Genomic DNA, 14,373 nt, shown 5'->3' on the forward strand with positions numbered 1-14,373 from the left:
TGCATAGATAGTTGCTCTAGCTTCCTTCCCTCTCTCTCACTTTCTATTAAGGAAGTACAGCAAACCAAGTTTAAGTGGTTCATTATTGTAGCCAACATAAACCAGCTCTTTAGTGGAGTCAGGTACCCATCTAGCCCGCCCACACGAGTAATTAGAAGGAGAATCAATAACAGTGCATTCCTCAGTCTTAATATCCAATACAACAATGATAGGATTAATGACTGTTGTCAACAGCTCTCCCCAGCTCTGGCGGTATACATATTCAGTGCCCTGTCGATAGAATATGTATCATTAATCAAATTAATAATAATCAAAAGATCTTGTGGATTTTCATTACCATTTCTTTAGGTTCAGATCCTTTGTCTTCATCTCCTATACAGTGTATGACAGAAAGAGATAACTATTTCAAATGCAACCACAATTAAGTCAGTAGTTTAACTAGTTTTATTATAACTGCCAATAAATGTACTAACATTAAAGATCATTTTGGCTCAGTATAACATACCATTGTTCTTCTTGAAGTAAGGAATGCTGTCTGGGACCTTCTTCTCAGCAACATAGAGCAGCTTTGAGCCATCAGAGGACAACTGGAAGCTTGAGAATTGATCTAAAAAATTAATACGAAAATTGATGTGTTAAAGTAACCACAAAAATTTGTCCTAGATTTTCCCACATGCGTCATTTTAGCACATTCCGACACAATAAAGTGTGTCTAATTAATAAGTTTTTGTGTAGCTACAACACACTTTATGTGCTATGATTTGGGACAGCAAATATGTCAGTGCCATATTTTAACACAATAGACCCTATAGGGCGCTAACTTATATTCGTAATCTTCTGTGTACTATCCACATTCTTTAATAAAAAATTTTGAAATTCTTCTGCTGGATGGCAAAACCAATGGACAGGAGGCCAAAAGCAGCCTGTCACTTCAAGTGCAATAAAGATTTTTCTCAAGAGAAATTCTGGGCTCTATTCTTTGCTGTTACTGGCATTTATTGCCACTCAGGCAAGCTCTGGAAGCCACAAAGGCCTCTTGTCCCTCGTTTCCCCATGTAGCTACACTGTATCTTGCCGTCCAAATCATGAGTGTGGGTGGATACTGTAATGCAATAATTACTTGTAGAAATTAGCGCCCTACAGGGTCTATAGTTTTTTCAAGAGTAGATAATATTTAATATTATCTACTCTTGGTTTTTGTTTGACAACATGCACAACAGTAATTACTTTAATAAAAATTAACTTGCCATTATCATTAATTTTGCCGTGTTTCTTTCCAAACTGCTCTTTGACAATGAAACATTTTATCAAACTATTTGAGTCCCAGATCTAAAGTAATAACAGCAACAATGATAATAATAATAATAACAAGAACACTATATATATAACTTCTAATTTCCAAAACAATTCAATAATTGCTTACTTCTATAAACTGCTGTGGTTCAGCCCCAGACTCCATCTTTGACAATTTTCCTTTCATGAGTACAGCTCTGAACTTCCCACAAGTGGAATAACTTTCTAACAAACTGCAAATTGCAAAAAATTGATTAAAAATAGAAATATGCAATTAAAGTCATTATTACATATGCAGTTAAAATGGTAATTAATAACAACTGAGTGATAATCATGTATGAATTGATATACTGTATAGCTAGAAATTGAATTGATATACCGTATATATAGCTAGAAATTTCTGTGGCCAAAAATTTTTTGCGAATTTGAAGAAAATCGCAAAAAAATTAAATCCTCAAAAAATAGGTAAATTAAAAGGTGTGGCTTACAAAGAATTTTCTCAGTGTAATTATAGCTCGAATTATAGTGAAGCCCATGGCGTCAGTTTTCCTGGCACTGTTCCAGTATTTTAAGCACAGTCAAAGAGTAATCCTATCTTGCCTAATATCCTCATAGAGCTTTGTGTCATCATCAGCTATAGTTCAGGTAAGTAGTGAAGAGCAGCCATTGATCAGCAGACAGCAGTGTGATCAAGTGAATTCGCAAAAATAAAATCCGCAAAAGCAATTTTTTTTGGCAATTCCCAGAAATTTTTGGCCGCAGAAATTTTTGGCCACAGAAATTTCTAGCCGCTATACGGTAACAAAACTCTATGGTGTCACAAATTCCAAGTCTTACACTGATGTAGCATCATGTTGAAAGCTGTTACTACTGAGTAGAGAGAGCTTTTTTAAGCCAGCGGGAACCCTGCGGACCAGGTAAGACTTGGCAAAACTAACTTTATTTCCTCTTTCAAGATCTTTTTGACTCCATTTTATTTCAATCTCATACAGCTCATCTCCTGAGCGGAATATGCGACCTCCAGTAGCAACTGGTATCTGTGCAATCTCTCTGTATAGCTGACGGGCTTTCTCTTGGATAGCAGCCATCATCAAGAAATTAATTGCATTATAGATATTATACGTACATAGATTGGAACATTAAAGTATCTATGATTGGAAACATCACAGGAAGCCAATATTAAAAACTCCTGAAACATCACTTCCTGTTAGTCTCGGGAGATGGCGGCTAGGAATTGGTAGTTATCGTCAGTTAGTGTTTTACCTTGGCCAGATCTGGATCCAATTGTTGCTTCACTGTATTTCCCAGGTAACTAGTATTGTATTAAAAAGCTAAGTATATGAATTGCGTGCTATCATCTCCCACAATACTCACAAAGATGTAAATTTATGTCTTATAACACCTTGTGGGCACATTTTCTTAAAAAATAGCCATAGAATTACTTTGAATTTTTGAATAGATGTGATCTGTATGAGTATGCATGTACTAAACTTGGCATTTTGATTAAATAAGGAAGGGTTTTAAAGTTATTAGCTTTTTAATGTTTGTTACGTGTACCCGACGGTGGGCACATTTTAGGCCAATCAAGTGTATATGATGAATATTTCTTGATTCAGATATAATGTTTAAGAGTGTACTTGTGTACTAGTGGTGTCATTTTGTTCAATAGATGTCTTCAAATAGGAGAAATTATGAAGCGAATTGGAAGGAGATAGGAGGTTAAAATTAATGAAGATGGTGTTTCACTGACAATTGAAGTAAGTCCATTAGCGACAGTAAGTTGATCATATACTAAAAATTATTATGTATTGATTTATGTTTTACTAGGATCAATTTCATGTGTTATATGGTTTAATGGTGTGAATAAAATAACATGTTTTGCACTGTCTACCATATTGAGAAAACCAAGAGCATGAGCCATCAGCAGACTGTAATCATCATTAATAATTGGATCTACTTGTTTGTGGCCTTGTCATCAAGGAATTCTATTAAGTCATCAACAATACCTCAGTAATATTAATAATACATATTTATTTTTATTAATAATTAAATTTTAAATATTATTGGTATGTATTTTCTCTCTTTTATATTTCCTCTCCTTTGTTTCCTTCACCTTTGGAGTATAAATTAAAATTCTCATGTCGAGAATACTTCCAGAACAGTCTTAAAAGTACTTGCTTAATGCTTCAGCCTTCAAGTAATACTGTCACATTTTTCCATGTGGGTAATGATGTCACTTCCTGTGAAAAGAGCATGTGACCATCCGGTCTTGCCCTGTTTCCAAATTCCAATCCATGTACGTATAATATCTATGATTGCACTGTGCACTCATGGTGATGTAATGCTATGCCAACAAAATTAATGAACGTGGGTTTTGCAAGGCGTGGATTTTTGCACTTTGCAGTGTAAACCGGCCTTCAATCTTTTCTTGGTTACACAGCCAAAAATTATCATCTCTGATACAGGCCACTACCCAAAAATCAATGATTCAAGCCTGATGTATATTTTAGTACAGCCCTGACTGGCATCAATGTTGACTCATGTCTGTTGCTCTGGCTGAGCATGCACGGCTGTACTCAAGCATGGTTGTATCATGGATGGTTATCATGATTGTATCATACTAGACTCATTGCTTTGCAGGCTGCCCAAAATCCATTATACAGGGATGTATCAAGGCTGATCCTGATTGATATCAGTCACGATTCCAAGTAAAACTCTTGGCTGTGTATACACTAAACTATAGTTCACCACTCCAGAGGTTTGTGAACACAAGTTCACAAACTCAGGGAGTGGTTGGGGTATAATGTGCTGATCTTCCTCAAGGCCTATATCATTCGTGGGTATAGGGTCAGAACATCATACTTTTAAAAGTTACTTATTGTCCAATCATAATGTCTTCAACTAAGAGTTCTCCGGCTTTAGGTACTTTGCACTGGAAAGGAGCTATGTCATCTCTGTACAGTGCCGCTCTAGAGCCATTTTTGCTATTCATAAAAACTAGCCAGTTACCGAATGTCCAGTCATATAATCATTACTTTTTTATTCTATTGTATTTCAAGGGACTCTAAAGCCAGAGTATTCAGGGCTAGTTTCAGTTTCTCTTCATCTTGGGAACGGTGAAGATGACAAACCTGCCATTGTTGTTGTACTAGGTTGTAACTGATAATACTTTGCCTTCTCTCTTTAATCAAAGGACAACAGAACTCAACCCTTGGTATTTAAAAAGTCTAACTTACTGGCTAACAGCGTATAACTTTAAAATTAAAATAATAATTTTTTGCAAATGATTGACCACGTGAACGCACGTGGCTTTAGTATACGGAGTATTAAACGGAGACCTCGTGCTTTGTTTTTGTTTTCCCTAGTGATTTTCTTCTCTGGGAGGCAATGATGTGGAGTTTTGTGAAAGAACTTGTTTGGGGAGGAACAGAAGAAGTTGAAAATGAAGGCGATAATCATAAAGTTTTGGTTGATAGAGAGAAAGAAAACAGTCGCCATTTTACTGGTCGTGTCACTCAATATGATAGAACTACATCCTCTGGAATGATTGATAATATTATATACTTTGATCAGTCTGTGATTATGGGAGGAATGAAACCAAAAGTAATAATATTTTTATAATTTAAAACAATTAATTAAAGCAAAGGTTTTGAAATTTAAAATAATTACAAAGTATGGACTATAATACAGTATACAGGTCTACGGGGTATTTTTTAATTTGCATGGCCATAACTTTAGAAATTTTTGTCAGAATTAGCTCAAACGTTTTACATAGCATAAGGACATCAATATTTATTAGAAAATGTAATAAAAATTGTGGTGATTTTGGAGCAATTTTTTTTAGAGAACCATGGGCTATAGCTTTTGCTTTTTTCAAAAATTGTCTTATAGCGTAAGGACATCAATATGTATTAGAAAATGTAATAAAAATTGGCAATGATTTTGGAGCCATTTTTAGAAAAAAGCAATGACTATAGCTATTTTTAGATTGGTGTCAGTGCTCATGTTGAAGCTACAAGACAACACTCACTTGCTGCATGGAAAGCAACAAAGGTAACTTACCATTATAATTATCAGGAACCCTCTTCCTCTAATCAGGTACAGCTAATCAACCAATGGCAACCAGAGGCAGACACTGGCTCACGGAATATAGTTGGACACGTGACAGAGGAAGGAAGGACCAGCTACATAATCTACTGCACTAACAATGAGGAAATAACACTGCAACGGAGCTCCATTCCAAGCACATCTGATTACTGCCCACGTAATGGAGACTGGGTCATGCTAAGTATAGTGGAACAAGTTGGAGGGAGTGACAAAGAAGGAGAGAGCAGTAGGATAGAGATAACTGATGTGAAACCATTGAGGAGGAAAGAAGTAACAGCAACTATAGAATATTATACTGGTAAGCTTTGTAATTTTTAAAAATACAATATTTTATTTTAATTTTTATACTGTCACTCTTCCTCTTTCTTGTCTTAAGGTCGTATTGGGATGATAGAGGGTGACATTGGTTTTAATCTAAGTGTATATCAAGGGGGTGGTGCTCCTTGTGTTGGCGATACTGTAATAGTCGAATGTGTTGAGTGCAAACATGCCAGGATGAGCTGGAGAGCTATAAAGGTTAAACCAATCAATCACCAGTCAACAAAAATGTAAGAAAGAGAGTCTTTTTCTAATTTAAGCCTTGTAATTTAATGTATTTTAGACTTTTAGTACATTGTACTGCATCACTGTTGTGCTATTTTTAGATATAACTAGTATATTACTGCTTTTTGTTCTTTTCTCCTTTCTCTCTCCTTCTCTCAGCTCCTCTGATGGTGGGCAGCCATTTTCTTCTTCAGCACAACATGCACTCAAGCAAGAGGAAAAGTTTAGCATTTTAGTGTCGGGGCAAGGAGAATTTGGAGATGTAGAGTTGAATAAAAAGCGTTCGACCATTTTTACAATTAGGTAAGAGAAAGAGACATAGAGGATGACAGAGCTGTTTTTTTAAATGCATAAAATGTATGCTTTCTTTGTCATTTTTGAAAAGCAGTAAAACATGGATACATGTGCACATAGAGACATGCATGTTTCGTCATTTAGAATTATTAACTGTATTTTGTAGTAACCATGGCAGCACTAGCCACACCCTCATCTCATGTGCCCCAGTGTCTTTAAAGGATCAGTTATTAGTGAAAATAATTAATATTAATAATAATAGTAAGGAGAAGGTGGAGGAGGAGGGAGTTGAGATAAAGTCCGGTCATGCATTAGAAGTATCAGTGGAGCTTATATCAAAGTAAAGAGTTGTTATTATTATTATTATTATTATCATTGTTGTTGTTGTTTTTAGGGTTTTAGGTCGTCTTGTTACAGTCCTAGTTTTCAATTTTGGAAGCTTTAAAATAAATCAATCAATTTATGCAAACGTGATTGATGAAAGCATGTACTTATTGGAACCAACACAAGCTTACGTGGTACATGTACATGTACATGTACAAGGATAAAGGATACATGTAATTTAACATGCTCCTCTCTCTCCCTTTTTTCTTTCCTTTTCTCTCTCTCTCAGTCTTCTTCCCAGAGAAGATCAGGTATGAATCCTGCCTATCATGACAGGCTCAAAGCAGCAAGCTCTGCTCCTGGTCAACGCCCCAAAAGGTAACTAAATTCAAATATGCTCTGATTTCTAAAATTCAGCTATTTTAGGAGAGCAATGGTCCGTCTACCGAACAAACTAAAGCAGTTTCCTATCCCCACCAGTGTGAGAGAGTTCTTTGAATTAGATACAGATGTTAGCCTGTTGTGTCCGAAGCTTCTTGAGCCTTTAAGCTGGAGCAGCTACGAAGAGTGTTTCTCGATCCTTTTACACACCGAGGAGTTGCAGATGGAAATTAATATGCAGGAATTTGACATTCCCATGGTAGCAGCTTAAATAAGCCTTACTCCTTATTATCATGGATATTACATATACCAAACCGTATGTATTATCTGTGTTATTATCCTGGTCTGTTTTGTGTGCCTAGGCTTCAATGATTCAACGTGGTCAGTATCTTACACTTGAAGTACCAGGACTAGCCGAAGGGCGGCCATCTTTATTAGTAGGAGATATTGTGATTGCTTGTGAACCTGGTAAGGGAATGAGCTAGTGTATGCTTCAATAGTGTAGACTACATGTATTAATATTTATTATTTTATTGTGTGTGTGTGTGCATTAGGGAGAGATAAAAAATCAGAACCTTATGAAGGATTTATTCATGAAGTAAGGAAAAGAGAGAGACAGAGAGAGGGAGGGGGAGGAAGAAAGAGTTCACTCAGTTTTCCATCCTCCAGGTTCATGGTCGGGAAATACTATTAAAGTTTTCTGAAAGGTTTCATGAAAGATTTCATAATGAGGACTATGACATCATGTTCACATTCAACAGGTAAATATTTATAACTATTAATAACTATTAATTATTGTTATAATAATAGGACTCCAATGAGAAGAATGCATCAATCATTAGCTCTGGTCCCTGTATTAGGACAGAAAAGTACATACAGATACAATGTACATGCATACCTACCAATCCACATTTCATTATGTGTAGCTATAATCTTGGTGTTTTTCATGGGCTCTGAACATTGCTTGATTTGATCTGCTGTTTTTACGAAATGGTTCAACAATTTAGATTAAAATGATTGCTATGTTAAATAACTAATTAAAATTTGTATCATCCTTTTAAAAATTTTGTTGTTCAAACATGCATAGAATATAGTTGGATAATGGAGCAAATTGGCTTGAAAATATCCAATGTTTGACTGTTATAGGCTCTGGTTTAGCATTTAAAATTTGCTAAAATCAGTACACTGTTCATGTAACTCTCTTATTCTCTAGTTCTCTTTCCCCACTCCCCCTCTCCCCTTCCTCCCCTCCTTCGTCTCCCTCCCTCCCCCTCCTACTTTAACCCTCAACTCAACGAGAGACAGAGAGCAGCAGTAGGGAGGATACTGGGGGCTCAGGGTAGGCCTGCACCGTATGTGGTGTTTGGTCCGCCTGGTACTGGAAAGACAGTGACAGTTGTAGAGGCTATACTGCAAGTGTATTCACTGAGTACTGGTAACTGTAGGATATTGGCATCAGCTCCTTCTAATAGTGCTGCTGATCTTATAGTAAGGATTATAGGGGGAGGTTTAGTGAATGGAGAGAGAAAGAGCAACTTATAGTACATGTAATGATTTGAATTGGCAAAGTCTTAAATTGCTGTAATATTTGGCCATTAAAGACCATGGACTATTATAGTACAGTACTGGTCATCAAAAATGATGAGGAGATAATTTGCCATTTTTATAATTTTTCCTGATGCGTATACATGTTCTTATGTTGTGTAGAAATTTTGAGCTCGTTCCAATCAAAATTGAATTTTTTATGAATTTTTTAAGTTGCTCAAAAATCAGGCAAAAGACCCTGTACTATAGTACAGGGTAACTGGCCAAATTTCATCAAAAATGACTAGGAGAGAATTCTCCATTTTTACAATTTTCTCTGATGCATATACATGTTCTTATGTTGTGTAGAAAGTTTGGACACATTCCAATTAAAATTGAATTTTTTATTAATTTTTAAATTGTTCAAAAATCGGCCAAAAGACCCTGTATTTGCTATAGTACAGGGAATTTTATAAAAAATGACTAGGGAATTCTTCATTTCTATAATTTTTCTGATGTATATATACATGTACATATGTGTAGAGTTTGATTTTTACAAATTTTTAAAAAACTTTGCCGCAATAGCAGTACATAATTAATATAATATGCATGTGATTGTGTTTGTAGGCAGAACGATTGCTATTGATGGGTAAGCTAGAGTCTGGTGTCCTGGTACGACTGAATGCTTATCAGCGCTCACAAAAACCACCCGAGATACTTGGACCTCATTGCATGGACGTATCTGATGCAGAAATGGCAGCTAGACACAAGTACATAAGAGGAAGGGATAAAAATAACATTGATCTTTGTTGTGTATACCGTATAGCGCTTTAATTTGGTGGTGTTTTATTTTGGCGATTGGTGGTTTGCAAGCAAAATTACCAATATTAAAACCGCCAATCATTAATGCACATGCTCAGTAATGCACGTGTACACAAAAGATCACCAAATTAAAAACTGCCAATTATAATTTTAGAGCGAAATCACCGAAATAAAGCGCTATACAGTATATTTCTTTCTTAGAATAATAGTATGTACTTGTGTGACTGCTGGTATACTGTACTCATTGAGTCTCCCTGTGGGTCACTTTACTCACGTCTTTATTGATGAGGCTGGCCAGGCCACAGAACCAGAGGCTCTCATACCTCTAGGACTACTGGCAGGGACTGAAAGACAAGTATGTATGAATTAATGATTGTAGTGGCACTTAGTGTATAAGTGGGGGTTTTTAGCATTGCAAATTTCATGGATTTTTGTTCCTGATTTGCAAAAATAACATCTATAAAAATCATATTAATCAGGTGCATGTACCCACATGGTAGAATTTGCAAAATTAAAATCTGCAGATTGGAAATTTAGTAGATTTCATGAAATATAATTTCTTCGAAAAAACCCACTTATACTGTACTATTGGTGGTTTTTTAAGTGAATGGTTTTATGTACAGGTATGCATTGCCATGGGCTATGCTTTTACAATTGGCAGTTTTAATATTTTAATTATTATCAATTTTAATTTCAAACCACTCAATAATTGGCAAAATGAAGATCCTTCAAATTAGAGTAGCAGACACTTACATGTATCTTTTATTATCTTCTTCTTGTAATTGTATATTCATTATTTATTAGGTTGTTTTGGCGGGTGATCCCTATCAGTTGGGTCCTGTGCTACAGTCAAAGACAGCTGGGTCTCATGGACTGGGTGTGTCCTTACTCGAGAGAATAATGAACAGGTCGGCCTACCAGAGGGACACCGAGAAATTCACTGATCACGGCTGCTATGATCCATTACTGGTCAGTATTGCTTTAGTTATAATAAAAATTTGTAATTATTTGTCTGCGGATTTTAATTTGCATAATTTTTAAAATTTTATTGCCATTTTAATCAATTTCCATGGATTTATTTTTGTGAAATTATAAAAAATGACAAAACTTTTATGAATATTTGTTTCTTGTTGTACAGCACGTGTTTATTTGACGTTTTTATTTATTTTTAGGTAACAAAGCTGGTCGTTAATTATCGCTCACACCCATCCCTCCTCCACCTCTACTCTACCATATTCTATCATGGAGAGTTGGTTCCAGCTGCTGATATAAACATGACCCACTCGTTACTGAACTGGGAGGGGCTTACTAACCCCGCCTTTCCCCTACTATTCCATGGAGTCATTGTAAATCATTAATTCTTTAATTTTATTTATTTTATTTTCAAAACTTTATTATTAATATATTTTTATTTTAGTTTTTTTAATTTTTATTATTTTTATTATTATTTTATTTTATATATAAAAATATTATTTTTCTTATAAAAAATAATTAAAAAAAATTTTTTTGTTTTCTTTATTTTTTTTAAATTTTATTTTTAATTACAGGGTGAGGACGTTAGAGAGGGTAACAGTCCTTCATGGTTTAATCCAGTTGAAGCTGTCCAGGTCTTTTTTCTCTTTTTCTCAAACTTTCCTTTTATATTTTATTTATTTTTAAGGTCGTTCGATATGTTCAGAGTCTATTGAGTGGGTGTGCCTCCTTAACAGCAACAGATATTGGACTAATAGCTCCTTACAGGAAACAAGTTGAAAAGATCAGACTGTTACTAACAAAGACAGGAATAGAAGATATAAAGGTAGTAACCGTAGTATGCTCTTTGCATGTGCATGGCATAAAAACTTGTGAATTTTAAAAATACCCTAGCTGTACCAAATTTTGAGCAACTTTAAAAATTTGTGAAAAATTAATTTTGATTGGAATCAGCTCAAACTTTCTACACAACATAAGTACATATATATGTATCAGTAAAAATATAAAAATGGATAAATCCCTACTTTTCAATTTTGGCCCAAGACCATGTACTGGACTTTTACCCAATTTTTGAGCAGCTTTAAAAATTCATAAATAATTCAATTTTGATCGGAATCAGTTCAAAATTTCTACACAGCATAAGTACATGTATATGTATCAGAAAAAGTTATAAAAATGGAGAATTTTCTACTTTTCAATTTTGGTGAAATTTGGTCCAAGACCATGTACTATAGTACAGGGACTTTGGCCCGATTTTTGAGCAATTTCAAAAATTCATTAAAATTCCAATGAAATCAGCTCAAACTTTTAATACCGTATAGGGGTTATATTTCACTGGAAATAAATTTTGTGAATTTCGCATTGTCATTAAATTTGTGAAATTAAATTCCACAAAAGAGGTGTGTCACACTAGTAAAAATGGCTGCAGAAGGTAGGATTTGTGAAAATTTATACCAACAAATGGCAAATCTTGACAATTTCACAAAATTTTATACCAACAAAATAAAACCCCTATACGGTACAACATAAGAGCGTACATAGAATAAATTAAATGGACACAATACCAATCACCAAGTTCAAGTCCATCCACACATGTACCAATTGTATTATTATGTTTGTACATCCATTGTATTAGGTTGGATCTATTGAAGAGTTTCAGGGTCAGGAAAAGAAGGTTATAATACTATCAACTGTGAGTTTGCAGTATAGAATTTTCATTAGAAATAATATTATTTATTTTAATAATTGTAAAGGTTCGTTCTAGTCCCGATCTACTTAGTTTTGATACACAGCATAACCTTGGTTTCCTCAGTAATCCCAAACGTTTTAATGTCTCCATAAGTCGAGCTCAGGCCCTTCTCATTGTTGTTGGTAATCCAAATCTATTGTGTAAGGTCAGTTGATTTAATAATCGATATTCCTAATGATAGTAATAATAATCTTTACTTGTTTTTAGGATCAACATTGGAGTCAGTTAGTAGAGTATGCTGTGTGTAATGGTGGCTACACTGGCTGTCCTGTACCACTAGTCTTTGGTGGTGAAGACACTGTTCAATGAGTCAATACTGTTCTAAAAACACTATAGTGCTAATATTCAACACATTTATCATTTATCAGTATCAACTTGTTGCATTAAAAATATAAATATAATTATGTTGCTAAAAAATGGGCTCCAAAATTAAGTACCCATCTAATTACCATAGTTTGGTGTCTAGACAATTCTTGTTCACAAGTCTAGGTGTAAACAAGGTGTCAAAAGCAACTTGTAATTTTTGGAGAAAGTTGCAAAAACTAATAAATGAGCTCTGCAGAGAAAATAATCACAAAATATTTTTAATTATTAAACATTTATAATTTACATTAGGTATACAATAATCAATCAGTTTGCATGTCTACAGAAGAAGTATCCTTCAACTCAGGGCAGGCACCATTCTCTCCATATACTAGCTGATCAAGGACACTCTCATCTTCAACAGAAGAAAAAGTCAGAGGCAAAGAGGCTAGTTCACCAACTGCAGTCTGCATCACTTCAATAGTAAACTGGTCCTCTCTCCTCAATCTCAGGCTCTGATTGCAATACTGCACAACTTGAGTATAATCCTCCATTAATAAGTACACGAATGCAATGGCTGTGAGAGTCTCAGGCTCACTAGGACACAGTTGAAGAGCTTTCTTATGAGCTTTGAGGGCCTCAGGATACTTTCCAAGCTTGCGCTGGACGTGTCCTAAATTATTGTATATGGGCTCCCAAGAATGAAGAGTAACGTTAGGATCCATAGTCTGTAGTATGGACACGGCCTGTGTGAAATAAGCCTCTGCTTTATCATACCTACCACTGGACGAGAGTACCATCCCCACCTCCGAACACAGTGCTGGGTTCTGAGGTGCAAGGGCTAAAGCATTTTTATAAAACGATATAGATATTGGAAGGTTCCCCGTTACAAAGTACTCCTTTCCAAGATACATCATGGGAACGTGAGACGACTTTAAGTAGCGGGCAGCATGACCGAATGCAGTGATGGCTTGATCGTGCTCGCCCTCCGAAGCAAACGAGAGTCCGTACATGATATGAGCATGGGCAAAGTGAGGGTCTAAATTGATGGATTTAGCGAGATACCTCCGAGCCTGTGGATGCTTCCCTATGCAATAGTAATACGAACTCACGACATACCATGATAATGGAGACTCTGGGTAGTTCTTCACGAGGTCTTGACCAAGAGAGTAGAGCTGAACGGACGACTTTTGAATAACGAGACAAGCAACGTGGGTTAGTAAGGTAGGGCTGTGGTACGGGTCCTTCTTGAGTATGCTTGAAGTGATTGTTTTGCATTTCTCTATATCCATTTTATCCAAGAGGCTGGAGGCAACGCGAGACTGGACGTCGATACTTTTAACTAGACTCTTTGCCTTTTCCAAGAGAGGATAGGGTTTCTTGTAATGACAGAGCTTCGACTGGTAGAGATACTGCATGATCTTCTCTTCTTCTCCACTGAATGAAAGGGACGAGACTAGTGAGTGCTCATCAGGGCCCTGAAGTGCACGAAGAGCATAAAGTTGTTCCAGTGCCTCCTCGCAATACGAATCCTCAGCTAGTACATCTTTATAGCAGGCTATTGCTTCTGATACATTACCAGTACCTTCATAGGCCCTTCCCAACAGCATGTACATAGGGGCCCCTGATACATGGCCCAGTCTAATGGATACGAGGTCCTCCTTTTTCTGAGCTCCTCCTCCTTCATCCATTAACCCTCCGTCTTCTTCTTCAGCAGGACCGCCCGTCAGTAGTGAGACCACTTCGCCCCAGGCTTTGCAAGCTGCTAGGCATTTTGCTGCCAGGTATCGGAGCGAGGAAGACTTAGTGAGAAGAGGAGAATTTTGAAGGCAAGAGGCGGCGCGCCTCCATTGCCCGCTGTTATAAAGACACTGGCAGTAGAGCACCAGGTCGTCTATATCTTCCTCTGATAGGAGAAGAGCCTTTTCAGCCCAAAAGGCAGCCGTTTCTGGCATCATCTTGCTATTATAGTCATCAGCAAGCTGTCTGAATCGGATGAGTAGACCTTCTGTGTCCATGCTGGATTTAATCATAAAAGGCGGGTAACCACGCCCACAATA

At 36.2% G+C, this 14,373-nt stretch overlaps 3 protein-coding genes and 1 long non-coding RNA gene across 5 annotated transcripts in view; 2 read left to right on the plus strand and 2 right to left on the minus strand.

Annotated features, from left to right (window-relative positions):
* LOC105313231 (acylamino-acid-releasing enzyme-like) overlaps window positions 1–2,407 on the minus strand; it is a 10,611-nt gene extending 8,204 nt beyond the window's left edge. The window contains exons 1-6 of one of the 2 annotated variants that reach the window (XM_019998115.1): window positions 2,131–2,407; window positions 1,424–1,526; window positions 1,248–1,329; window positions 506–607; window positions 338–372; window positions 41–270 (exon numbers count right to left, since the gene is read on the minus strand). In XM_019998115.1, the coding sequence (XP_019853674.1) occupies window positions 41–270; window positions 338–372; window positions 506–607; window positions 1,248–1,329; window positions 1,424–1,526; window positions 2,131–2,384 (806 nt within the window). In that variant the 5' untranslated portion in view covers window positions 2,385–2,407. The remainder of the gene's footprint in view (window positions 1–40; window positions 271–337; window positions 373–505; window positions 608–1,247; window positions 1,330–1,423; window positions 1,527–2,130) is intronic. The other variant, XM_019998116.1, reaches the window with a different exon arrangement.
* Window positions 2,408–2,512: 105 nt separating this feature from the next.
* LOC109582999 (uncharacterized) lies at window positions 2,513–3,452 on the plus strand. The gene is made up of 3 exons (XR_002185317.1): window positions 2,513–2,601; window positions 2,963–3,050; window positions 3,121–3,452. It is a non-coding gene; the product is annotated as an uncharacterized LOC109582999 (long non-coding RNA).
* A 1,159-nt stretch (window positions 3,453–4,611) lies between these two features.
* On the plus strand, window positions 4,612–12,439 carry LOC100637296 (putative helicase MOV-10). The gene is made up of 23 exons (XM_019998117.1): window positions 4,612–4,896; window positions 5,281–5,346; window positions 5,392–5,698; window positions 5,777–5,948; window positions 6,103–6,246; window positions 6,404–6,577; window positions 6,632–6,755; window positions 6,851–6,939; window positions 6,988–7,201; window positions 7,305–7,410; window positions 7,497–7,540; window positions 7,612–7,703; window positions 7,753–7,811; window positions 8,156–8,430; window positions 9,094–9,236; window positions 9,490–9,643; window positions 10,093–10,257; window positions 10,461–10,634; window positions 10,836–10,895; window positions 10,949–11,086; window positions 11,897–11,953; window positions 12,015–12,155; window positions 12,218–12,439. The coding sequence occupies exons 1-23, from the start codon at window positions 4,681–4,683 to the stop codon at window positions 12,317–12,319; spliced, it is 3,216 nt and encodes a 1,071-aa protein (XP_019853676.1). The 5' UTR covers window positions 4,612–4,680; the 3' UTR covers window positions 12,320–12,439.
* A 121-nt stretch (window positions 12,440–12,560) lies between these two features.
* On the minus strand, window positions 12,561–14,372 carry LOC100637420 (cell division cycle protein 16 homolog). Its single transcript, XM_003387539.3, has one exon. The coding sequence runs from the start codon at window positions 14,344–14,346 to the stop codon at window positions 12,637–12,639; it is 1,710 nt and encodes a 569-aa protein (XP_003387587.2). The 5' UTR covers window positions 14,347–14,372; the 3' UTR covers window positions 12,561–12,636.
* Between the last annotated feature and the right edge of the window lies 1 nt (window position 14,373).

Source organism: Amphimedon queenslandica, unplaced genomic scaffold (genome assembly GCF_000090795.2).
Source record: "Amphimedon queenslandica unplaced genomic scaffold, v1.1 AMPQUscaffold_13339, whole genome shotgun sequence".
NCBI classification, from domain to species: Eukaryota; Metazoa; Porifera; class Demospongiae; order Haplosclerida; family Niphatidae; genus Amphimedon; species Amphimedon queenslandica.